General features: G+C 41.9%; 1 protein-coding gene across 3 annotated transcripts in view; it reads right to left on the bottom strand.

Moving 5' to 3' along the window:
* The window catches only part of LOC137325566 (xenotropic and polytropic retrovirus receptor 1 homolog), a 297372-nt gene that overhangs the window by 127544 nt on the left and 141943 nt on the right, over positions 1-27885 (bottom strand). For all 3 annotated transcript variants that reach the window (XM_067990818.1, XM_067990820.1, XM_067990817.1), the window contains exon 3: positions 24021-24122. In XM_067990818.1, the coding sequence (XP_067846919.1) occupies positions 24021-24122 (102 nt within the window). The remainder of the gene's footprint in view (positions 1-24020; positions 24123-27885) is intronic.

The following is a 27885-nucleotide window of genomic DNA, read 5'->3' as shown; positions in this document are numbered from 1 at the left end:
TTGTTCAGAGTTAGGTGAACTAGTATTGAACGCAACAGCTTTGTAGCCAAGGTTCCCTCAAGGAAAAAATAACTTTCTACTCACCAAATGCAGTAAGACCAAACACAAAAAACATTAAAGCACTAAAATCTGCTTTACCTTTGACAGTTACTATAGATTCCTGTGGAAATGCATTTAATAAGCCTACAGTTTAGTGTCAGCTTGGCTCAGTGGTAGCATCCCCACTCCTGGGTCAGAAGGTTGTGGGTTCAAACCCCACTCATGGACTTCAGAGCATAATCTAGGTTGACACACCAGTGCAGTACTGAGGGAGTACAGCACTGTTGGAGGCGCCGTCTTTTGGATGAGACATTAAATCGAGACCGTCTGCTTGCTCAGATGGAGGTAAAAGATCCCTCGGCACTATTCAAAGGATTTCTCCCAGTATTCTGGTCAACATTCTTCCCTCAACCAACACCGCTGAAAACAGATTTACTATCATTCATTCATTTTCTATCTATGTGCAAATTGGCTGCCATGTTTGCCTATGTAACAATAGTGAGTGGACTTCAAAGTTAATCAATTGAATGTGAAGCACTTTAAGGGTATGATGGAGCGCTATATGAATGCAAGTTGGTTCTTTCTTCCCAATAACCTAGTTGATAAAGACCCCACCCATTGTGGTACTGATTCATAAAGACGCTGGGTTAATTCCTTGTCTGTGCTGATCTCAGCTGAGCAGCGGTAGAGACACTATAATTGGCTTCAGTGTCCCTGGGCTAGGGAGAGTAAAAGGAAATCATTCAGGGTTCCTGTGCCTGATCACTATTCAGCAACTCCTGCTGGAAAGTACTTGTGTGGGTGTTAGACAATGACAGAATCAGTTTCATCTGTAATGCCTTTCACAGTTTGCCAACACACACTGTCTAGGCATTTGGGTGAGGTGCTGATGGGTGGCCAGCCTTGAAGAGCTGTACCCGAGCAGGAGGCAGCACCCGAGGGACAGTAAAAAAAAACATGCTGAATAAATTGCCATTATGCATACAGTTCAGTCAAACTATTAATCTGAGAGATCAGTAACTAATTAAATATTAAACAGTGCTCTTGTATTTTTGCTTTCTTTCCCTGACGAGAATGACTTGCACAATGGAACCTGTTGTAGGGAGCGTCGATAAATTGAAACTCAGTTTGAAGTGTTTTACAATTTATCGGTAAATGTTGGGGAGGTGCCATTAGATTAGAGCAAGCTAATCCAGCACTATACCATATTCAAAAAGGGGGCAAATCTAATCCAGCCAATTACAAACCCATCAGTTTAACATCAATGCCTAAAAAAAAATAACACTGGTCATCAGGAGCAAACTTGAGCACCTGTATGAGAATAATCTAAAAACGTACATGCCAACACAGCTTTAGAAGGGGAAGATCCAGCTTGATGAACATTAGAGACTCTTATAGAATTATAGAATCTTACAACACAGGAGGCCATTCGGCCATCGTGCAAGTGCCAGCTTTTTAAAAGAGCTATTCAATTAGTCCCACATCCCTGCTCTTTTCCCATAGCCCTGCAATTTTCTCCCCTTCAAGTATTTATCCAATTCCCTTTTGAAAGTTATTACTGAATCAGCTTCCACCACCCTTTCAGGCAGTGCATTCCAGATCATAACAACTCACTGCATAAAATAATTTCTCCATCATCTCCTCCCTGGTTCTTTTGCCAATTACCTTAAATCTGTGTCCTCTCTTTACTGACCCTCCTGCCAGTGGAAACAGTTTCTCCCTATATCCTCCATCAAATCCCATCATAATTTTGAACACCTCTATTAAATATCCCCTTAACCTTCTCTGCTCTAAGGAGAACAACCCCAGCTTCTCTAGTCTCTCCATGTAACTGAAGTCCCTAATCTCTGGTACCATTCTAGTAAATCTCCTCTGCACCCTCCCCAAGGCCTTGACATCCTTGATGAAGACTCATCTAAGACGGGCAATGAAAAATCAGATGATGTTGGATAATTAGATTTTCAAAAAGCTTTTGATAAAATTGGTTAGGAATTGGGTAAAGAAAATACTGGGTATTCATTATGGGAGTGGTGGCAGGATGTTTTGGAAGGGGAGGACCGAGTGGAGTACCACAGGGTTCAGTATGGGGGCCCCTACTGTTCCGAGTCTACATGAATGACAGATGCAGTAACCCAACGCAAACTGGCACGTTCGCAGACAGTACTAAAAAAGGGGGTGTAGAAAGAAAGAACTTGCATTTACATAGCACTTTTCACCACCTCAGACGTCCCATAGCACTTCACAGCCAATGAAATGCCTTTGAAGTGTAGTCACTGTTGTAATGTAGGGAAACATAGCAGCCAATTTGCGTACAGCAAGATCCCACAAACAGCAATGAATTCAATGACTAGATAATCTGTCTTAAAGGTGTTGGCTGAGGGATAAATTTTGACCAGGACACTGGGAGAACACCTCTGCTCTTCTTCAAAATCGTTCATTGGAATTTTTTACGCCCAGCTGAGGGGGCAGATGGGGCATTGGTTTAATGTCTCACCAAAAAGACAGCCCCTCTGACAATGCAGCACTGAAATAGCCAGATGTGGGGCAGAAAGAGATCTGGTGTGATAGTAGATTCGGCACTTAACAGGTTGATTCACTGTGGGGCAGTAATAAAGAAAGCAAATAGAATGCTTAATTATTTTGCTAAGTCAGTTGAGTACAAATCAGGAAATGACCTGCTAAAACTGTACATTGCCCTGGTCTGTCCTGCACCTTGAGTACTGTGTTCAGTTTTGGTCACCAAGACACGGAAAAACATTCAAGTGGTGCCGGGAAGGCTGATCCCGAGTGTCAAAGGATTGGCATGAGGAAGGATTGAAAAAAAATGGGACTCTACAGCCTTGAAAGGAGGAGATCAAGAAGGGATCTTATGGAGTGTACAAGATATTAGTGATATAGATACAGTTAATTCAGAGCATTACTTCATGGTATGCTAGGATACTACAGCAAGATACATAGGTAAAAGGAAAATTTAGGAAAGGTGTCGGGAAGAACGTCTTCATGCAAAGAGTGCTCAATGCATAGAATGGCCTTCTGGGTATGGTAGTGCCGGTGAAAACCTTAGACTCATTCAAGAAACCAGTAGATGACATAATATCAGGACTGTGGGTCTTTTACTTTGGATACACGAGCTAAGAGAGGCAGAATGGACTCCCTCATCTGTATCTATCTTGTGGTCCTGAGAGTTCCAATGTTCAAAATTCAGCTTACCATTTAACAGAGCAGAGTAACACTCCAGTTATGTACAGAATTATACATAGGTAGGTGTGAGTAATAAAGCTGGCGTAATGAAGGATTCAATGATATCATAAGCCACAAGAGGAAAGCCTGAACGACTTATTGACGTCATTTGAACCCAGAGGTTACATTGGAGTCTTATTACTCACTCCCACCCATCTATTATGTGTTTATATATATATAGTCAATTATAACTTTATGAGTTACCTTTTTGCTAAGAATACCCTCAGAAGACCATAGATGCAAAATCAATTTGAGGCATTTAAAAGGGAGGCACAGACTTGGAAAATAAGGATGTGAAAGGACATGGAGAAAAAGCAGGGAACTGATATTAAAAGATAGAGCTGCCATAGCTAACAAATGGCAAAGAAAGATTAATGGCTGAATGGCCTTCTACACTTCCTCTACCTCTCCCGTAGTCCAGAACTGAGGAGAGTTTGCTGAGTTCTGGTGCAAGGGAGGGAATGCAGCAAAAGCACATTCAGAGGTAAGCAATAAAGACTATAGTTTGGCACTGCAATCTGCATCGGGAAAAAAAAGGTAATGAACGGTTGGGAGAAATAAGGTTGAAATTTATTGTCTAGCTTCAGGTGGGGTCTATAAACCACATGGGCTTTGCTCTTATGGTTTATAATGCCATCTGAACCCAAAGATATTCCATAATATCTTTAAAAATATGCCAAAATAATTATACATTTTATGTTTAGTTCTCACTGTTTTTGCACAACTTTCACCTGCCTGGAATCTAACTCACTTTGGATAATTGCTGTGGGAACAAGCCATTTTTGGTAAAAAAAACATACATTCCAGGCTTGTCTCTGCCATTGAGACTATCTTCTGCCTTTGGAATGGAGCACTTAAGATCACTGTGGCTATTTATTACAGTAGGACTCAGAAGAAAGTTCAGGCACCACTTGCAGCCCACCTCATTTCACCTGTAGCTGCCTAATTCACTGCCCCTGCAGCTGTGGTATTTTAACAAAGCGGGAGTTCAGTGCCATTCTCTGTCTGTTGGTTTCCAGCAAGAGAATGATATTAGGAGGCAGTGCAATCCCAGCACCTATCACTAATGAAAACCTATTGGTGCTCTGAATGAGTTTTTCTGTTACTTGGGTAGCGCTGACCCTTCAGCTTAGTTACTGCCCGTAATGGCACGATTGAAACTGGAAGCTCGATCGTGGGTACAGACCTGCATCGCATCTCTCTGTGCTGAAGATCATTGGGGAATATCTGAGAGCGGTCCTCGAGGAAGATACAGCTTGGGTTTGTGGCACTGAGGGACACGAAGACCTGAGCAGCTTTCGTGACAGCATCACTTCAGTCATATCCACATCCTCAGCAGCAATCAGGATCTCCACTCAGTCATTGCCACTCTATGTCCCCAAAGATTTTATAAGCAAAACTGCTCTCATGGTAGAAATGAGTATTGCATGAAAGCAAAGTATATAAAAAAAAGAAAATTTCTAAAAGAAGAAAATTCATCAAGCAGCAGAAATTCTAATCCTACTTTTCACTTACAAATAAATGGATATAATATGAATATGGACAAAACCTCACTAATACCAAGAACTCACTAAAACTACAATATGGACCTCCACTGATAAAGAGGAGGGCCCAAGAATAGACCTTTGGGCTACTCCAGAGGCAACAGTGTTGGGGTGGGAAGAGAAGCCATTTCTGGAGATGTTCTGGTGATGGTTGGATAGGTAAGAGCAGAACCAAGCGAGGGTAGTCCCACTGAGCTGGGCAATGGAGGAGGATGGTGGTGTGGTCTACTATGTCAAAGGCTGCAAAGAGGGCAATGGGGAATAATGCACCACGGTCACAGACACAGGGGATGTCATTTATGACTTTGATTAGGGCCATTTCAGAGTTGCAGCAAGGGTGGAAACTAGAAAGATTCAAACAGGGAGTAGTGGGATAGATGGGCATAGATTTGGGAGGCGATGACACATTTTAGGATTTGGGAGAGGAAAGGGAGATGGGGCGGCAGTTTACAAGGACAGAGGGGTCAAGAGTATGTTTTTTAGCAGGGGGTTGATGACGGTGGTTTTGAAAGTTTAAGTTTAAGCAAGGGACAATCCTGTTATTCCACAAGGGCCGACATTTTGCACCTGCGTGGGCTGAGCAGACAGTCACTGGCCAGTTATAGGCTGACCCCATCCTCCAGGCAGTGAGCGGTGAGATGTGGTGCAGTAGGCTCACTGTTATGTCTCTCACTTTAGCTGATTCTGGAGGAGATTGGGTCCGAGGCATGCTAGCAGCTTTTTTTTAAAGTTGCTTTCAAGTACTTTCATGAGAATGGAACAAACGATACAGTCTTGCTTGAAAAAAAATTGGTTGCTGAGCTCAAAAAGTACAAATGCTCGACTTAGCCGGGTAGACTGATGAACCATTCAACACTTTTTGAAGGATTTACATCTTTGAAAATTTAGATGAAAAAGAAAACTTGTTCTTTGATTAGAATCTTCACTCAGCGTAAATATTATTTAAACAGATTTAAACTTATCGCACCCAGCCACAAGCAGTTTAATGCTGCAATGGAAATTAATAACTGAACAGGTGGATATTCACATTTATGAAAGATCCCATCAGTGTATGCACTGCTTCATTGCAGGGTCCCCGAGCAGTGGTTTCTTATAAGCCAAGATATTTCCTCTGCATTTGCTGCTGTACAGTTGGTACAAGGAGTGATTCTGTAATCTTGCACTGCCAGTGAGAATGGGTCAGAGCTAGTGCTACACGTTCTAGCCCCATTTTCACTCCATGGTCTTTTATTCTCCCTGAGGGAGTGCTGCACAGTTAGAGGTACCAGCTTTTAGATGAGACATTAAGCCCCGTCTGCCCTCACAGGTGGACGTAAAAGATCCCATGGCTCTATTCGAAGAAGAGCAGGGGAGTTCTCATGGTGTCCTGGCCAACATTTATCCCTCAACCAACATCATCATTAAAACAGTTTAATTGGTCATTTATCTCAGTGCTGTTTGTGAGATCTTGCTGTGCACAAATTAGCTGCTGAATTTCCCTACGACAGTGATCATATTTCAAAAGTACTTCATTGGCTGTGAAGTTATGGGACACCCTGAAGTCGTGAAAGGCGTTATCTAAATGCAAGCTGTTCTGAGCAGTTAGGCTATGGACCCCAACAGGATTGTAAAATTTTAGCCAGTTTCACAGACACTTAGAACATTGGCCAGCTTCAGACAATATCTCACAGTAAACAAAGAACACAAATAAACTCACTGATACCATGGTTTGGCTGATACACCCAATCGAAAAGCTCTTGGTCATCATTTTTGCTAGCTCAATTATTAAACCACATACAGTTATGTTACTGCAAAGTTATTTTAAATGAGCTGTTGGAATTCTCTCCTGTGCACCAGTCAAAATACTTCCTCTCAATGCTTCCATTGCAAAAGACAGCTGTACTCATTTGTCATGCAACATGCCTCTCACCAATCTTTGCTCGCCAAATTGTTACAGCTGGGCAGATAACCTGTCTGCTTCCTGCAGACATCATCTAGCCCAGGACTTGAATTACTAAGCCACCTGGGTAAATTCCAGATTATAATAGTTGGGAAAAAATGTGCATCACCCATCCTAATGGCACTGAGTCACGTTGTGGTACGACTCCACACACGTCCACAGTATCTGGTATCTAGCCGAAATGGCCAGTCTTCGCGTCAAAAGAATTCTTCATTAAACAATAATTGTTGGCAAGCTTTTTGACTGTAGGTGTTATCAAAACCCAACGTCCATACATGCATGCTTTCTAGCTGAAGTCACTAAATAGTGATGAAGAGTGGGAATCCTGGGTGATTTTTGCCTTGTTTCTATCCCAGGGCACTGAGGCTAATTGCAATATCACTACCACTGCTCAATCTAAGATCAGCTCTATCGGCCCAGACTAGGGCATGGACCTAGGACCTCTGTGGTCTGTATACCTCAGTACCTCACCGTAGCCATCTTTACACATCAAACCATTGGGGGAGAAAAAGGTGTCTACAATTTTTTAATACAATACAACCAACAGGGATTATAGCATAAACATGTTGAGAATTGTTTGTTCTGGTCTATTCATTGGATCAGTCTCACATCTAAAAGGGTGTTCGTGATGTATAAAGAGCACTGTAATATGAACAGATGCAAACACACATACAGTATTGTTCATGTGACAACCATTTTGACAGGACATTCACACTTCCACTTTGAGTGAGCACACATCAACAGTAAAATTTCAATGAGTTTGTTTTCTAAAATCTTAACAAATTAAATAATGGGTAAAGATAACAGTTATACAAGAATGTAGACAGTACCACAGTGCAGTGATAATGGGGCTCTTTATTTCCTTTTTGAATTAGTTGCAAAAATGGTTCGAATGTGTAGAGAAATATCATTGCCCTCCTTTCCCACTACAATTATATTTCACCACTAAGTTATAATAATTGCCCCTTGAAAGCATCACGTCAATCCCAAATCCTTTGCTCACACCTAACATTAAAGTTAATCTCCCATCTGCAGGACAGACATTCATTATCGACTCCCTCCTGAAGCACACAACTCGAGTGGAATGTGAGCATTCATAAATGGCCTGGCACTTTCTATATCTTGCTGATTCCCTTTCTAGGAAAGGTAGCCAAGTGTTCAATGGGGCAAAGTTGATAGGCAGTGTATGGCTTGAAGATCTAATCACTGGGAATTTAACATTTCAAGAACTAATGACTAATGTAGCATTATTCTTAAATCTAATACAAATTATGCAGGTACATGAGGTAATGTTTAGAAGGCTAACAATAAAAGGGCCTACACTGGGTGTATGCACCATTCACTTGCCTCATGTTCTGCTGAGCCTCCCCACAAACGCAGCAAGCAATATATGCTTCTGCCATTCCATACCGACACCTGGACAGGTCTTTGTTACTGGACAAGGTCAATTTGAAACATTCTTTCATCTCACCATTACTTTTAATTTTAAGAGTCGTCTGATTTCCAGCATCAGTTAGGTGCATAACATGAACGCGTGTGTAAAAAGTGGATATTAGTCCTGAAGCCACTCTAAAAATGTGACAAACAACAGCGGTTACAATATTAAACTTATATTTTACTCCGGGTACCATAATAACTCAGTTTTGTAGTATAAGCAAATGGCCCGGGGGGGCAATTTGTGCATATTTGTGCATTCATCAAAGAGAGACATAACAGTGTTGGGGAATAGACCCCTCTTCCTCCTCCCCAAAGAGATAAAAATTCTGTCATATGGCAGTAAATTACCCTTCACTCTGTTCCAACCTCAGAACAGCAAACCTTACTGCACCAGTGTGACATTTGTTTCCCACACAAGTTCCCCTTGTAGTGTTAAATTAGAGGTAGTTTTATGGTGCAGTTTCACTGGGAACCGGAACTGGATTCATAAAGACCAAATTAAATTCGCTAAGAAGCCATACAACAGGGGAGACTCATCCCACTGTTCTTGAAAACAGCCTTTTAGATGATTTTTGAAAATCTATTGGTATGTTTTAGGCACTTCCCTCCATTTATAGTCATTGCTCAGATCATCTTGTGCATACAAAACTGCTGCGAGCTCACAGAGGAACCTGTGGGATGACTTTCGATCGTAGGGAAGAGCTTCAGTATGTTCTTTTAAATGAGTATGGAAATAAAACACCCTTCCGTTCATACACCATTCTTCTCATATCTATTCAGTTACCTTCATTAAGCAACGTCAATTCCTCCAGCATTTCTTCTCCAATAAGAAACAAAGAATAAAGTTGTGTTTATATATAGCCCCTTTAATGTCTTCCAGACATCCCAAAGCGTGTGCGTCACAGCTAATGAGTTACTTTTGAAGTGTAGTCACTGTTATATAGGTAAACGCACCTGTCAATTTGCACACAGCAAGATCCCATAACTGTAATGAGATGGTGTTGTTTGATGGATAAATGTTGGCCTGGACACCGGGAGAACTCCTCTAGTCTTCTTCGAATGGTGCCATGGGATCTTTTACAACCACCTGGGACATTCCTTAAGTAGATGTCAGTCTACTTGATGGGAGTGAATTTCCTCAGAGCTTCCCCTGCTCCTCTGCCATAACTGTGTAAATGGGGTTTCTCTGCCGAACTTCCAGTGGTGGAGTGGGAGAAGCATCAAGGAAATTCACCCCCTACGTACTCAAGGCCTGGAGTGGGGCTTGAACCACACCTCCTCCTGACTCAGACGTGAAAGTACTACCATTGAGCCAAGCTGACATAATCTGTTTTGGTAGTGCCGCTCCCTTCTTAGTTAACTATAGGTACTCCGCAGCTATCTGAAAGGCAGTCTTTTTTCCTTTCCCAAAGTTCTCCTTTATCAATGGAAAGGGATGAAACCCATCAGAAATGGAGAATCTATCTTAAAGCAGCCCCCACCCAGTCTGAATTTGTGACAGAAAACACGTAAATTGTAACACCACCAAGCCCAACAATGATAAACTATGTTCATTTTGATGATCTCACAAATACTTGTCAGGTGAAAGCACATTTACAGTGAAACCAGACGTAACCTTTTGAGGCCTGAAGTCGAACTGCAGAACCAAACCTTTGTCTGAAGCACACCTCTGCAGTGAGTTATTTTTCTTTATTCATTCATTCATTCATTCATTCATTCATTCATTCATTCAGAGTTCTACATATCTCAAACTCAAATTTCTCACAATCATTTTCATCAACTCTTCCAGTTGCCATATGAGAGAAAAGTACAAATTTCAAAAGTGAGAACATTTTCACTCCTTAAAAACCACTTTGCATTAGTCGCAGGAATAGGTTTAAACCATGAAATTAAAACTAAGAGACTGCCTGATGCCAGTCCCAAACATTGTTAGAGAAGAGTTCATTGCACGGGCAATGTATTTATCCCCGAGACAAGGGGGAATAAAAAAAACTGCATGTGGCAATTTGCTAAGTACAATGTCCAAAGTTCACAATGTGTTGCATTTGACAGCAAGGAAATTGGCAAGGAGAATGCACTTGGCACAGAGAATCGAAAATGAGCAGCTACAGTCTAAACGTCTAAGGTTTCTGGTGTTAATACTCTGATACATTCCTCAAATATTATAGTCAGAATCTCAGGCTGACTGCATGTGACCAAATGCCAGCAAAGGGCTAATGCTGAAGACAGTTCTCCGGCAGTTCAAAACTTGGTGTCTAGGCGCACTCATGAAGAACGGCTAATTGGGCGAGAGCCCAGCGAGCTGTACCCCATGAGAAGGAGAGAGAGAAAAGTTGACACATTTGCTTCCTAACAATTACAAAGTCTTTTCACTGGCTCATTAGACCAAAAGCAATACCAATGGATCAGCATCGAGACTAAATGGTTTGAGGAAGCTGTGAATGCATTCATAAAACAATCAACGTCCCTGCGCTGGGTTTTTAAGGTACATGCAACTTCTTGTGCAGACCATTCACAAATCATCTTCACATCTGTGCGTACAAGGAACATTTTTAAGTTCTATTGTCAGTAGACCAGGACTTCTTACTGTAGATAGGTGTCTCAGCGACTGGTATTCTTGTTTTTGCAGCATGGTCATTATATTGAAAATTGTGTGCTCATTCAGTGAAAGCTGACAACATTATGGAGCTAACTTTGAGGAAATATGGAAGCTGGGAGTATGAAGGAGATGAGTAAACATGGTTAGTTAAAGCTGAAATGCTCCACGCTAATGCCATCTCTATTGGTACCATTTTCACAGTCAGACTTGAAAGTTCTTCAGAGCCAGTTTTCCCCAATGGTGTCACCAGCAGCAACTTGGAAAGAACACACAAACATTTCATGTTCCCTTTCAAATGATTTCAACCCCATTGCTACCTCCTTCTTAGCTAAACCCATCAGAAGTGGAAGTGGAGAACCTGACTTAAAGCAGCCCCTCCCCAGTCAATATTTGTGACCAAACACAGAGCCAGAAGAGGGTGATGGCTCAGTGGGAATACTGTGACACAGACCAAGTTCAGTCCCTGATCTCCGCTGAGTTAGCCAATCCAAGCCTAGATGGCAGTAGAGGCCACAAATTGCTCAGAGGGAGACGTAAAAGTTAGCCAGAGTTCTCTTTCATATCCATCCAGTAACCCATTGTTAGAAGTGGGTGTTGACATAAATACTCTCCCATACACTGTTCACCTCCTGTTTCAGCGCAGTATTAATGGAATGCTGTATTGTCAGAGATGCTATCCTTTAGATGAGACTTTAAACCAAGACCCTGTCAACCTAGTGGATGTAAGATGCATGGTATTCTGGCCAACTTTCATCCCTCAACCACCACCATCATCAAATCAAATCAAATTAACTGGTCATTCATCTCACTGCTGTTAATGGCATCTTGCTGTGCACAAATTGGCTGCTACATTTGCCAGCAGCGACTGCACTTCAAAATTGCTTTATTTTCATAATTCTCCTTTGGGTATTTGGTGAGCAAAAATTTCCAGCCCTGGCTCGGGGTGGGACAGATTCCATGGTCTTGTCACTGTATAATAGTAGATAGGTGCAGGACTAGCATATGCATGTTGTATTAATTTAAAGCTAAAGCAGTGTCAATCTTATGATGGTTGGCCAGCACCACTTGTTCTGGCTTCCAGAGTTGTCCTTGGTTTTTGATGATCAGGTTGGTTTGATGTTCTAATTGAGGCATGAAGGCCTCATTTCGGATGTGTGAACATTCTGTGAATCATTCAATTTGGAACAGATTGCAAAGAAACAGTTAAGCATTCAAGGTAACGTATGACAAATCTTCGTTTTCAGGTTGCATTGAATTCGTTATGAACTTCAGGCAAATCAAAGACAAAATATGACACTTAAACCCTGGCAATGGGACTAAGTGCGTAGGGGATACGCGACTGGGCATTCCCAGGAACTTGATCTAAAGTTTGTGGTGGAGTGAGAAAGAGACTTATGGTGCAAGAGACTTTTTACATTCACTACTGAAGGAGCAAAGTGTAGCTTCGAAAGGCTTGGCAGTTTAGTGGTGTCATTGGCTAAAAACTGCACTGTTCTGTATGTGTGTCATTTGTTAGTATCACTGTAAATAAACAAAGGGTAACTCAGTTTGGAGCCTCAAATGAACCAGTGGTGTGTTAATGTTTCTGTCTTCTGAATAAACTTGGAGTGAAGCAAGTGCGCAGAAGTCACTGGTCACCTGGGATCGTTGTGAGTTCTAAGATGAGATTTCTAGGAACGGAAACCTGAGAGGCTGCCTTCTGGATCATAGTGGATGAGAGGTTCACTTCCAGGGAGCGCAGCAAAACCCTGGAAAGAGAACACGGCTCGTTAAAATATCCTAAACTTTCTTCACAAGCGTTATCAAGACTTTTTGTGAAATGGTGAAAGGCGCATAATGATTGAGCTCTATGCTGAACATAATTATATCGTTTCTCAGCACAAAAGAACTTAGGGAGGTACTGTACAATTTTAATTGTTACCTAAAGCAGACTGGCGCCTGTGGAATTCTAACGCTTTGTGACTGGTCCTCTTAATCATAGTGTTCCACACACCTTCATTAGGTAGTGCACAGGTTAGCACCAATTCAGACTCAACACACAGGGTAAAGGTGCCAGATTCACTGAGGAGACCCATTTTTTTTCCCCAAACGTCTCTTCCCAGTCGATGGCCTTAATTAATCTGGCACAATTACTCTGGTGTTGTCACAGGCTGTGCAATCAATGGGTTGAGAGCTGGTGGTACCAGCACTCCACTAAACCAATATAAAGGTAGATTCTGCTTTTTCTGGTTGTTAATCTGACTGAGATAATAGTGAGACAGACAGAACTTGTGTCACTTCATGTTTATCAATTGGTATCCTCGCAACCTTAGCCTTGTTTCTCAAGGCTGCACTAGTTCGCAGTTAACACTTCCTGAGAGCTTCCAATAATTGTGAAAACTATGGGCAGTGCAATGTGTTAGCATATTACCCTTCCACTGGGTTTCAATGCAGCCCAGATTGATGGATGAAAGTCTGTTGGCTGTAAAGGTCTTACTCGAGATGGGTTTGGGCAGCTTGAACCTAGTTCCTAGTGGGTGAAAGTTCACAGCACAAAACTGCTCAAAAATGGAGTCTCTCACTATTGGGATGTCTAGTTTGGGGAACGGTAATGTCTTGCTGATGGTGCGTGGAATGTTCTTTTTAACTTGCAGTTGAAGAACACTGTTGGGCAGAGGGAATTTAACCCTGGCTCTAGCTATGCCAAATGGAAGAGCTCTCTATAGATACTGGGTGCCAAACAGTGACATCTCTCACCTTTATTAGCATAAAACTGCCCATTCCCTTCAAACAAATAGCATGGTAAATATTGGCACATTTACCCCAATACTTTCCTCCATGCAGTTTATCAAAAAGACATCTCTTAAGGCTCCGCAGACTGTACACCAGAACCGCACTGACAGGATAGACAAATCACTTGCAAATATCCAGTTTGGCAAGTAGTGAAAAAGCTCTCTTCCCTCACTAAGATTCAAAATGGAGAACGGGAGATGCTTCTTCTGCAGGAACCTGGCAAGGTCCTTTGATCTGGAAACTAAATCAAGATAAAGTGTATATGTGAATTCTACAGCGTCAGGCCTTAGTAAGTATTTGGAACTCGGACAACATGCGATAATTTGGTTACTGACATTCTACAGGATGCATTGTGTCTTTGATCAGGGTGATTGACAGCACCATCTTCAGAGACTTTAAAATAGTGTAAGAACAATGGGACTGTTTTGTAGTCGAAAGATCCTCAAATTCATGAACTGAAATTTGCGTCATCCACATATAAAAAAAAAATCGCATTTTGAAGTTCTATTTTATCAAGCACATTCTAAGAAGTGTATGCTAACCATTGTGGTACATCATTAATTTGCTATATTTTACTGCTTCTATGTATTAATTAATGTGTAAATAACTCTGATAGAATAGTTTTAGCTTCTATGCACTGGTCTGTTACTTTCTGCTTCAGAAGGGAGAAGGGAACATGGTGGACATCCTATGTGTTTGAGCAATATACTGTAATTACAGAAAGAATGAACAAACAAACTTGTATCTATATAGCATCTTTCATATCCTCAGGATGTCCAAATGCACTGGACTATCGATTTCAGCAGTACTGCCACCTATTACACTTTTACATTCAGCCAGCAGGAAAAGCTATGCCAAAGCTAGCCAAGCTCTACCCTCACCACCCAACCACTATGTCAAAAGGGAATTGGATATATACTTGAAAAGGAAAAATTGCAGGGCTATGGGAAAAGAGCAGGGGAGTGGGACTAATTGGATAACTCTTTCAAAGAGCCGGAACAGGCACGATGGGCTGAGTGGCCTCCTTCTGAGCTGCATGATTCTATAGCACAATGATACTTCAGTGATGCTTCCCAACTTGATACTCAGTTGAGAAGGAACATTGCACATATCACTGTCCAGTTCTGATACTGAGTGTAACACTTCAGGGGCAGATTTTATGAATGAACACAATCGTGACAAAAATGCATGCAGGTGCCTATGAATGTAGCAAGAGTGGACTTGCCATATTTTGCAACCCTCAAAACCAGGAGTAGTTGTCAAGTTATTGAGATGTTAATGTAATTGCTCCCCTTTCTAATGTGATGGCATAAAAATCAATTGCACTGCTCTCAATAGCCACCAGTGAACGATAACCAAAGTAACTCCAGTATCTCCTGAAAACATTTTGTGAAAATGCATCAGCAGTCCCAGAGGCCCCCCTGAAGTACAAGTGTAATTATTACTTACTGCACGCTGGTGACCGGTGAGATTACTGCTAACAGCTGCGACATTTTTCTTCATTATGTCTCCCTGCGGTTAGCAATCTCATACAATTAGAGATGTCTGGTTGCATTGGGTTTGTTTATTTCAAAATAAGTGAAAACCAGACATTTTGGAACATCCCCATCAACACTGCAAAACATTAGTGGTCCATGGTACCAGTAGCCACTCAGATCTTGGAGGCTTGCAGAAAAAGTCTGCTAAACAGAATTCTAAAGATGTACCATCCATTTACATAGGAACAGGAGTAAGCCATTCAGACCCACGAGCCAGTTCCACTATTCAGTGAGATAATGGCTGATTGTATCCTAACTCCATTGAATCCATATCCCTTAATACCAGTGGCTAGCAAAAATCTATCAATCTCAGATTTAAAATTATTAATTGAGCTAGCATCTACTGGAGAGAGTTCCACACTTCCACCACCCTTTGTGTGAAGAAGTGTTTCCTAACTTCTCTCCTGAATGGCTTAGCTCTGATTTTAAGGTTATGTCCCCTTGTCCTAGACTCCCCCACCAGCCGATAAAGTTTCTCTCTATCTACCCTATCAATTGCTTTAAAAATTCCAAAAATCTCAATCAAATTACCCCATAACCTTCTATATTCTATGGAATACCAGTCTAGTTTATGTAATCTCTCCTCATAATTTAACTCTTGGAGCCCTGGTAACATTCTGGTGACTCTGTGCTGTACTCCTTCCAAGGCTAATATTTCCTACGGCGCGGTGCCCAGAACTGAACACATAAAGGACCTATGTACCTGGACTGGATATTGTGATGATTTCATAACAGACATTCAAAATATAATAGATTACTTATATGGATATGTAATGAAGGTATAGCAGAGAAACACCAAATGAACCAAATTAGTGTGTGAGGGGAAGGGAAAGGGGGGGGGGGGGGGGGGGCAGGGATTTTTAAGTGAGATATTTTCTTCCCTTCTTGGAGAGGGAAACCTAACATCCCACCTATTTCAGTGCTGCTCTAGTGCTGACTTCCAGAAGGTGTGTAAGAGCAGCAATGATTCTTTCTCTGTGGGCAAGCACCTGACCTACACTCACTCAAAAGACACTTTTACACTAGCATAATGTAGGTCAGATTGCAGGAGAGCAGCACTCGTGAGCTGGCTCCCCACGTTTAAATTGGTAACCCTTAACCAGGCAGAATTTTGGAGTCAACATTTTCATGCAGCATCAGTATAAAACATTAAAGTAAATTAGTTTTATGGAACACCCTGCAACGTTTCCAGGGTAACCGTACTAGAAAATGGTTTAACTATTTGCCCTATCTACTCCCTGTCCAATGCAGTTTTCAACTGTGGGAGAGGTGGCCTTTCCAACCATGTACATTCTGTAAATGCGCTCAATTATCCACCAGCTGTAAAACCCTAGTATGAGGACAGCATTGTGAGGCAATGTAAATCTATGAATAGGAAAATACTCCAAGTGAATTAGTCTTTTTTTTTGGTTTCTGGTACAGTTTAATTTTTTTTTATGAAGGTGGTGTGCAGTTTTAAACTTGCCTCCCAGCAGCTCACATACATCGGTCACGAAGCGCACAGAGTACTAGTGAATGGCTTCCGGCACTCGCACACAATGTTTTTTTCCATTTTTTAATGGCTAATTTCATGGCTGTTTTAATGTATCACTGAAAATTATAACATTATTGCTGATAATTAAAATCAGACATTTGGGGATTCCTACTAAGATTATGATGTTGGCAATGCAATTGAGGTGGGCAAACCCAACCGTAGCTTGAGCCAGACGAACAGCAATGCGGTCTCCAAAAGTACCAAACCACTTGGGAGATGATCAGACATACCAGTGCCTGCAGCAGAGAAGAGTGCTGATTTCTTGCTCGGCCTTTTTTGGCAGGTGGTGAGGGGTGGAGAAGAAAAAGAAAGTGAAAAGAGAACTATTTTATAATGAACCTTGCATTAAAGCTAGACAGAACTCTTGCTGCAGCTACACATGCATGTGTGAGGCTGATTAGTGTGTGGTACCAATAATGCCAGAATCACAGGTTTGATTTCCAAACAAGCCAAATGCACCATCTGGAGATCTTGTAGGAATGGTGGTTGAATCCAGGATACTGGACTCATTTAAGAAGCGAGATGCTATAATAGAAAGAGTGTAGAGTTCCTATATTGGAAAGTTGAGATCGAATTGTGTAATCCTGTTCTGGCTACCTGCCAGGACATGAGACCTGAGAGAATCACAACATTTATTCCTCAAAACAGAATCCTGAAGACAAACTGTTCTTCAAATTGAACCCCGAAATCTTTTGGATTATACACAGTTGTGCAGATTTTCTGGCACAATATATCCACAAATGTTTTTTTTTTGGCCTTTTTTTCTCCACTTCTTTCCTCCCCCAGCCTTTTTTTGTTGATCGTTTTATCTCCTCCTTCCCTGAAGGCACTCGTTTCTTGTTGGGGTACAGTTCCACAGATTTTTTTTTATTCGTTCATGGGATGTGGGCGTCGCTGGCGAGGCCAGCATTTATTGCCCATCCCTAATTGCCCTCGAGAAGGTGGTGGTGAGCCACCTTCTTGAACCGCTGCAGTCCGTGTGGTGACGGTTCTCCCATAGTGCTGTTAGGAAGGGAGTTCCAGGATTTTGACCCAGCGACAATGAAGGAACGGCGATATATTTCCAAGTCGGGATGGTGTGTGACTTGGAGGGGAACGTGCAGGTGGTGTTGTTCCCATGCGCCTGCTGCTCTTGTCCTTCTAGGTGGTAGAGGTCGCGGGTTTGGGAGGTGCTGTCAAAGAAGCCTTGGCGAGTTGCTGCAGTGCATCCTGTGGATGGTGCACACTGCAGCCACAGTGCGCCGGTGGTGAAGGGAGTGAATGTTTAGGGTGGTGGATGGGGTGCCAATCAAGCGGGCTGCTTTGTCCTGGATGGTGTCGAGCTTCTTGAGTGTTGTTGGAGCTGCACTCATCCAGGAAAGTGGAGCGTATTCCATCACACTCCTGACTTGTGCCTTGTAGATGGTGGAAAGGCTTTGGGGAGTCAGGAGGTGAGTCACTCGCCGCAGAATACCCAGCCTCTGACCTGCTCTCGTAGCCACAGTATTTATATGGCTGGTCGTTAAGTTTCTGGTCAATGGTGACCCCCAGGATGTTGATGATGGGGGATTCGGCGATGGTAATGCCGTTGAATGTCAAGGGGAGGTGGTTAGACTCTCTCTTGTTGGAGATGGTCATTGCCTGGCACTTATCTGGCGCGAATGTTACTTGCCACTTATGAGCCCAAGCCTGGATGTTGTCCAGGTCTTGCTGCATGCGGGCTCGGACTGCTTCATTATCTGAGGGGTTGCGAATGGAACTGAACACTGTGCAGTCATCAGCGAACATCCCCATTTCTGACCTTATGGTGGAGGGAAGGTCATTGATGTGGCCTTCTCTCTGGCACTTTGCCCAAGAAGCTATTCTTTCCGCGTAAGGTTAAGACGGTGACTGCTGTCAGGCTATTTTGCCTGTGAGGGGTATCACTGTTGAGCCTGATGCTGATCTCACCTGATGCCCACAGGGGAGTGCATGCACTTTGCAGCAAGCCTAAATGGACAGCCATCGGGAGTGGGAACCACGGCTGAACTTTTCCCTCCCGAGTTCAAGGATGCTGAGGCCAATTGTAACACCCAACTGCTGCCCCAGCTAATATCAGCTCATTCAGCACAGGCTGGGAATCAAACCTGGGACTTTCTGGCCTGTATTCAATACACCACCAGGTGGAGTCTTATTCTTCTATTCTTGCTTATTACTCCTTCCTCTTTGCACTCTACCAATTTCCTACTAAGAAACGGACAAAATACTTGTTCAAGACTCTGTTAATGCTGCATGAGCCAGCTTAATATATTCATATGCAAATATTAAAATACATACATTTGACACAACTTTTTTTTTATTAATGCTTACCGTGCTCAATCACACACAGTGTTTATGCAGAGGATTATGAAAATCCGTAAGAAAAATGATCTACGGTTTTGGGCCAGTGGATGATATAGTAAAGCCTCTGCCCCGTGTAAGACTGAACCAAACAGACCAGGAAAGTGTTATATTCAATCCCCGATTTGTGCTGAGTTAGCTGATCTCAGCCTGGGCAGTGGCAGGGTGCAATAATTGGCAACAATTACAGTGAATGGAAAAAAAGACTTGCACTTATATAGCGCCTTTCACGATCACAGGACGTGCTGGTTTCGCAGGCTTCACAACCAATTAAGTACTTTTGAAGTGTAGTCACTGTTTTAGCATAGGAAACACAGCTGCCAATTTGCGCAAAGCAAGCTCCCACAAACAGCAATGAGATAAATGGCCAGATCAATGGAACCATAATGCTTCTACAAACTAACAAAATCTAATGCTCAACTAAACAAAGTTAGGTAACAGGGGCTGCTAAAGAAAACTAAGGCGGCTATTAGAGCAGCTAAAAGGATAATGGAAAAGAGGATCATAGACAATTGTGGAAGTAATGGGAAAAGCTTTTTCAGTTAGAGAAGTGTCAAAGACTGTATTGGGCATTGAAGGGTGCTCGAGGACAAGTTACAAAGGACTCCAGGGGTATAGTGGAAATATTAAACGAGACTGCATCGGCTTCCTTCTTGAAGACGATGCTCGACTGTTAGAATTTAATGTTAATAGTAAAACTGTTAATATTAACATAGATGAATATATTGTTTTAGATAGAATTAGGAACCTGAAAATAGACAGGACAGCTGGGCCGGTTGATATCCAGCCAAGAGTCCTCGAAGAAATGGGACACGTACTGTGTGCGACCCTTGCCCGTATTTTTAATAGCTCATTGCACTCTGGGATGGTTCCCGTGGACTGAAAGGAGGCTAATGTAGCCCCTGTCTTTAAAAAGGAGACAAGACAGACCCGGGTAACTATAGGTCCAATAGTTTGACATCAGTAATAGGAAAGATGCTTGAGGAAATCATTAGGGATGCAATATATGACTACTTAGATCGTGAGGAACATAGTAGGGACACCCAATATGGCTTCAAAAAAAGCAGGTCATGTCTTACAAATTTGATTGTATTTTTTGAAAAGTCACCAAGATGGTGGATGATGGAAGCCCAGTAGACATTGTCTACTTAGACTTCCAAAAAGCTTTTGACAAGGTACCACATAAGAGGCTTCTCATCAAGACTGAAGTTTCCCGTATTAGTGGTAATATTTTTGAGCTGGATTGAGAACTGGTTGGAAGGCTGTAGGCAGAAAGTAGTTATGGATGGGTTTGGATCTGGTTGGAGATCAGTCACCAGTGGTGTACCGAGGGGATCAGGTGAATGTTGAACACACATACAGCCTTCAGGGAAAAGCATTAAAGAAGGTGAAGAAAGAAAGAGAGCTGGGCATTCTCATGCATAGGTCTCTAAAGGTTCATGAGCAATGCCATGAAGAGGTAGCTGAGCAAATAGGGTGTTGGGGTGCATTTATGGGATAATTGACTATAAGACAAAGCACACTATTTTGTCCTTGTACAAGACCTTGGTCAGGCCTCAGTTGGAATACTGTGTTCAGTTTTGGTCACCTCACATGGGTGATATTGAGGCTTTGGAAAGGGTGCAGAGGAGAGCCACTAGACTAATTTGACGCAGCTTAGTTATCAAGATAGGCTAAAAGAGCTTTGACTCTACACTTTAGAGAAGCAGAGACTTTGATCAAGGTTTATAAGATGATGAAGGGAATAGATTATGTTCGAATAGACAGTTTGTTCCAATTAAATAGATTGGGGGGGAGGGGGGGCCAGGGATCATAACTTTGAGTTGTATAAGGCCAGATCGAGGTTAGATGTCAGGAGATGGCTCTTTTCCCAGAGAATAGTGGACCTCCGAAACAGGCTGCCGGCTCGTGCAGTGGACGCCGATTCACTGAATTCCTTCAAGTGAGAGCTGGACCGGTTTCTGGCTGGGGTGGAGATCACTGCGTACAAAAGGTAGGTGCTGTATAGAATTATCAGGGCCAGAGTGATCTCCTGGACTAGTTTCGATCGTCTAAGGGGGTCGGAGAGGAATTTCCCAGATTTTTTTCCCCTAAAACATCGAATAATAATCATGAGAGATTTCAACAATTTCCAAATAAACTGGCAAGAGGTAGGCAAAGGAGAAAAGGGAATGGAGATTTTACAGTGTGTACATGTCTCCTTACCCAGTATTTGAGAAACCCAACAAGAGAGGAATCAGAGCTGGATCTAGTAATAGGAAATTAACCAAAACAGATAAGAGAAGTAAGCGTAGGGGAATATCTAGGCAAAAGCGACCATATCATAATAAGATTTAAAATAACGATTGAGAAAGACAGAAGTAAAACGATCAAAGTAATAGATTGGAAAAAAGCTAATTTTGAGGGGATGAGAATGGAACTCGGACAGGTAAACTGGAAAAAAAAGAAAAAGATCAGCAATGGATAATATTTAAAATGGTCATCAATAGATTTCAGGAGAAGTATATTTCTCTAAAAAGCAAGAACAAACTAGCCAATAATGAAACACCATGGATGAATAAAGAGATAAGGGTAAAATTGAAACTAAAGAAAAAGGCATACTATAATCTTTCGGAGTTCTCTAGATTCGGGAACTGTCCCTCTGGATTGGAAAATTGCACGTCACTCCACTTTTTAAGAAGGGAGAGTGGGGGAAACCAGGGAATTATAGACCAGTTAGCCTGACATCTGTTGTGGGGAAAATGCTGGAGTCTATAATTAAGGATAGGGTGACTGAACACCTCGAGAATTTTCAGTTAATCAGAGAGAGCCAGCATGGATTTGTGAAAGGTAGGTCGTGCCTGACAAACCTGATTGAATTTTTTGAAGAGGTGACTAAAGTAGTGGACAGGGGAATGTCAATGGATGTTATTTATATGGACTTCCAGAAGGCATTTAATAAAGTCCCACATAAGAGACTGTTAGCTAAGATAGAAGCCCATGGAATCGAGGGAAAAGTACGGACTTGGTTAGGAAGTTGGCTGAGCGAAAAGCAACAGAGAGTAGGGATAATGGGTAGGTACTCACATTGGCAGGATGTGACTAGTGGTGTCCCGCAGGGATCTGTCTTGGGGCCTCAATTATTCACAATATTTATTACGACTTAGATGAAGGCATAGAAAGTCTCTAAGTTTGCCGATGACACAAAGATTGGTGGCATTGTAAGCAGTGTAGATGAAAACATAAAATTACAAAGCGATATTGATAGATTAGGTGAATGGGCAAAACTGTGGCAAACGGAATTCAATGTAGACAAATGTGAGGTCATCCACTGTGGATCAAGAAAGGATAGAACAGGGTACTTTCTAAATGGTAAAAAGTTAAAAATAGTGGATGTCCAAAGGGACCTAGGGGTTCAGGTACATAGATCATTGAAGTGTCATGAACAGGTGCAGAAAATAATCATTAAGGCTAATGGAATGCTGGCCTTTATATCTAGAGAACTGGAGTACAAGGGGGCAGAAGTTATGCTGCAGCTATACAAAACCCTGGTTAGACCGCACCTGGAGTACTGTGAGCAGCTCTGGGCACCGCACCTTCGGAAGGACATATTGGCTTTGGAGGAAGTGCAGCGTAGGTTTACTAGAATGATACCCGGACTTCAAGGATTAAGTTACGAGGAGAGATTACACAAATTGGGGTTGTATTCTCTGGAGTTTAGAAGGTTAAGGGGTGATCTGATCGAAGTTTATTAGATATTAAGGGGAACAGATAGGGTGGATAGAGGGAAACTATTTCCGCTGGTTGGGGATTCTAGGAGTAGGGGGCGAGATTAGAAAACATTTCTACACACAAAGGGTGGTAGAAGTTTGGAACTCTCTTCCGCAAACGGCAATTGATACTAGCTCAATTGCTAAATTTAAATCTCAGATAGATAGCTTTTTGGCAATCAAAGGTATTAAGGGATATGGGCCAAAGGCGGGTATATGGAGTTAGATCACAGATCAACCACGATCTTATCATATGGCGGAGCAGGCACGAGGGGCTGAATGGCCTACTCCTGTTCCTATGTTTCCTATAAGTACATGGACAATAAAGGAGGATGACAAAAGGGAATACGAAGAGGTGAGAAAGCGCATTGTGCAGCGCACAGTTCTGGTTCTATATTATAGAAAGGATATAGAGACATTGGAGAGGGTGCAAAAATGATTCTCAGGGATGATACCAGAACTGAGAGGATATCCTTATCAGGAAATGCTAAACAGGCTGGGACTCTTTTCTTCAGATAAGGCTGAGAGGTGACCTGATAGAGTCTTTAAGATAATGATAGGGTTCGATAGGGTAGACATAAAGAAAACATTTTCACTTGTGGGGGAGCCCAAAACTAGAGGCCATAAATATAAAATAGTCACTGATAAATCCAATAGGAAATTCAGGAAACTTCTTTACCCAAAGAGTGATAAGAATATGGAACATGCTACCACAAGGAGTAGTTGAGGCAAATAGCATAGATACATTTAAGGGGAAGATACATGAGCACATGAGGGAGAAAGGAATAGAAGGGTATCATGATAGGGTTAGATGAAGTAGGGAGGGAGGAGGCTCGTGTGGAGCATAAATGCTGGCATAGACCAGTTGGGCCGAATGGCCTGTTTCTGCACTGTAGTTTCGATGTAAGTCGATGTAATTGGTCTGGGTTTTCTGCTCTCGGGTGGGGTAGAGAGTGTATATATTGTGATGCACAAGTTATCACAATTGTGTGGGACAGGCTGAATGGGCCAGAGAGTCTTTTCCTATCTGTCACTGTTCGTATGTTCATAATCCAGGATGCACAACAACCCCTCCACGTAACACACATCATCGGAGCAGATATGGAGGGAGGAGAGAAATTGGAGGTTTTTGAGAGACAACATAATCAACAGTATTTTATTACAGGGATGATACGTATATCTGTCTGTTCCTTTTTTTTGCAGACAAAGATAGAACAGAACTGTGAACAAAAAGTACTCCACCACAACATTCCTTCTCCATCAAGTATTACCTGAATAGAATGTGTTGATTTTGGCAAGTTCCTTTTCACAACTCTGGAAGAACTTCTCCTCAAACTTGGCATAGTATCGCTTAACAGTATCTTCATCTGTGACTGTGAAAGTAAAGAGAACAGTGTTACTGGCGTTCAAAGTTTATTTGTGCATATTTCAAATTCAGGCCTGCTGTAGATACCTTCTCGGGTTCAGTGGCATCAATTGCACCCGTAAGCGAACTGAGCGTCTTACTTTTATGGTAGTTAACTCACACTGCCCTATTTCTACTTGTACGATAGTGTGACTTGGGGGTGTAATAATAACCCCTTGTGACCAGAACTGGTTATCAGTATCTCTCACATGTGTACTTCTTCAAACTCGCCAAAGGCAGACCGAGTGAATATTTGGAGAGAGTAGACTTGACACAAATCATTAAACTGCTTTATTTCCCATCAGGTGAACATGAAACAACATTTATGGTCGGATTCACTTATTCCATCAATATAACTTGCCTCCGCATAATAATATAAAAAGTGAAGACACTACACTACTGCACTTCAGTGGATCGCCTTGCAAGACTGAAAATTATTTTCTGAATGCCTCGCTCCAGCATCCCATATTTTTGCTGCTGGTTGTTGCATTCAATGCCTGTCCAGCGTCACGTTTCCAAAACTCAAAACTGCCAGTGTCTGTATCTCTCTTTATTCCTGGCTGTTCGCAGTCAGGAAGAGATCATAATTCTTCCAACACAATGGGTGCCGGTGTTTATCAATTACAAAGACAAGTCAATAAATTGCTTAACTGTTTCTCTCTCCACAGATGCTGCCTGACCTGCTGAATGTTTCCAGCATTTTCTGTTTTTAGTTTTAATAAATTGCTCACCGTTTGTATAGTATTCTATGATGAAAAATCAAAACTAACTCAAACCCTTTTTATTTTAATTGCAGGAATATACTAAGTGTTAAAACAAACATTTAAACTAACTTTTTATGGCAAAAATGGTCAAAAGATCCCAAACCATGACAGCAGGCCACTGATGAATAACAGAATTTCTTAAACCATTGCAATCCATAAAGAAAAATAAAGAGCTTGCATTTATATAATGTCTTTTCCTCCTCAGGAAATCCCAAAACAATTCACAGACAATGAAGTATTTTGAAGTGTAGTCACTGTTGTAATGGAGGCAAACATGGCAGCCAATTTGCACACAGCAAGGTCCCACAAATTGTGGTCTTGGTTGAGGGATAAATATTGACCTGGACACTTCCTGCTATTTTTGAATAGTACCATGGGATATTTAATCTCCATTTAAGCAGGCACACATCTTATCCAAAAGACAGTACCTCTGACAATGCAGCGCCCCTTCAGTACTGCCTCTGAAGTAGAGCTTGAGCCCACGGCCTTTTGACTCAGACAGGAGTGCTACTACTGAGCCAAGACTGATGCTAGCATGTGAAGTTATTTCATAAAGAGCAATCCAATATTGTAGGATCTATGGATAACGTTTTTGGTGGGTGAGCTGATTAACCTTTCATTTTCAATCTTTCCAAATTTTATGCAACATCCTCTGGCCGACTTAACCTCCAGCCTCTTCCAGTATCAGTCTTTAACCAGGTATGCAAAGATTGCTTGGGGTGACAAACTTAGACTTCTCTCATGTGAACCTAAGAACTGTGAGCATAAAGGCCATGTCCACGCATTGCATGTCCCTTAACCAGCCACTTAATTGTGCGATTCTTAAAAGGGAAAGCGACTCCCACCCCCACATTTAAAGTAACATTTAAACATAGTTAGGCAACTTCAGTATTCTCTTTCAAACAGTGGTGTTACCACAGTAAATTTTACCAGATGCATACACAGAGTGTGCAATGATTTCTGAAATGTTTGTTTGGGTTGACCCATTGGATAAATTTACATCCAAGAGATGCCTAACACATTGTCTATATTTTAGATACTAGTGCGCAATTTTTATTCTGCATTCTAGGTCAGAACCCAATTAAAATTTTATAAATTAAACCATTAATGACTCTGATAGCCCTTCCTCCTAATCTCCATGGATGAGATACTCTGATACCACCTCTACAAAGCACCCAAATCAGTAACTTGACTTAAACAAAATCCAGCACTTATTTGGCATTGTCAAAGTGGCATAGCAAAGAGTGTTCTTAAACACACTGTCAATTATATAAAGGAGAACTCTGCACTATAATTTAGACAGTTGGCCTTCACCAAATGGTTAATTAAAAAAATACTAGGTACTATCTGAAAAAATATTCCCCTTAAATCTATAGCTACAGAAAACTGCCTGGCCAAACAGTCGCCTTTTACACATATATCCTGTACTCATATACCCTCGAATTCAAATGATTCAAGTAAATGAAAGAAGATCGCTCTCTCACTCTTCTCATCTCCAAAGCTACACATTGTTCAAATAAAAGAATAAGTGCATGGAAGTTCAGAAAATTCAAACACATTATTGCACAAGGCCAGCTTTTCAGTGAGTGTGAATAGAACAGTGAACAGGACTGAATATACAATCAGCATTTATTTGCCACTCTTCTAGAAGAGTTTTTTAACCCTCTCAATATTAAGAGATTATACATGTGCTTAAAAATCAATTATAATCCTTAACACACACTTGTGCTATCTTTTTGTATATTTGAACAGAATGTTGATTATCTGGGGAAAATTGATTTGCAAGCTACAAGAACACATTGGCCCAGATATTGCTCCCAAAATAACAGCGAGTTTAATGCGCACACTGTAATTAATGTGTGAATCATCCAGCAACTTGTGGCGAGGAAGAGATACCCTAAGAATTGCGAATCGCCAGATTGCTGGACGATTTGCACCGCTCTGGTTAGCCTCGCGAAAACAGCAGCTCACCCTCAACCTCCCCATGAGTTTCAAGAAATTGCTGCATTTGCACATTAATTGCCAATTAAACTTGCTGCAGAAAGATAGGGCTAGTACTTAACAGCGCAAGTAACTTTTTAATGAGGATATTTATGTTCCTGCAATGCCACTCAACCGCTCCAGCCCAGAAAGGGAACAACTGAAACTGTGGAGTCTCATTCCTGCGGGTTGTAAATTGTTGTTAGAGATTTTTTAAACTTAAAATTTTTATTTTTTTTCTTACTTTTCCTTTGTCTCTTTTCTCTCTCTCTCTCAAAACAATCTTTCTCTCCCTCTCTTTATTCCTCTTTCTGTACCTGATTTGACTCTAATTCACAATATTTTGTTCTCCATCGTTCCTCTGTTAATTTCTCAATCATTAAATCTCATTGGTTAAGGAGCTAAACTGTTGGTCCTGTTGTTCACTAAGGTCCCAGGTGCCCGGTTGCTCTTGCCGTGCCGTTATCAGCTCGCACTTCCAGCAACTTGCAGGGCAAAAAACTTTTGAGCTGAAGGGTGAGGGAAAAAGCCTAATGGGGCACGACACGATGCCCTGCCCCAGCAAAATCTGGGCCATACAGTACAATAAATCAGGACTGTCCAAACACCTGGGTTACTGACTCTCCAACACAGGCAATTCTCAAGCCATTGGGTTCATAACATCCCCCAAGCAGTTTTCATAAGAGGTCATCAGTTCACTTATGGTTTTAATAGTGTTGTCCATTTCTTAGTCTGTGCTGAGTTAGATGATCTCAGTGGGACAGCAGTTGGCATACTGCAGCTGGCCTTAATATCCTGAAGCTAGGCAGAAGGAAAACCCACCATCGTTCCCACTCCTAAATGCTGTCCAGTGGTCTCTGCTGGAAAGTGTGTGTGCGTGGTGGGGGGAGGGGGGGGTTGGAGGAAGAGCCTTTGGCTCCAACGCCCATCAAGACCTAATAGCCTATCAACACTCACTGTCTAGGGCCATACTTGATGAAGGGCTTT

The sequence above is a fragment of the Heptranchias perlo genome, chromosome 9 (genome assembly GCF_035084215.1).
Source record: "Heptranchias perlo isolate sHepPer1 chromosome 9, sHepPer1.hap1, whole genome shotgun sequence".
Taxonomy (NCBI): domain Eukaryota; kingdom Metazoa; phylum Chordata; class Chondrichthyes; order Hexanchiformes; family Hexanchidae; genus Heptranchias; species Heptranchias perlo.
Note: the sequence above shows the minus strand (reverse complement) of the source record. Positions and strands in the feature narration are given on the sequence as shown.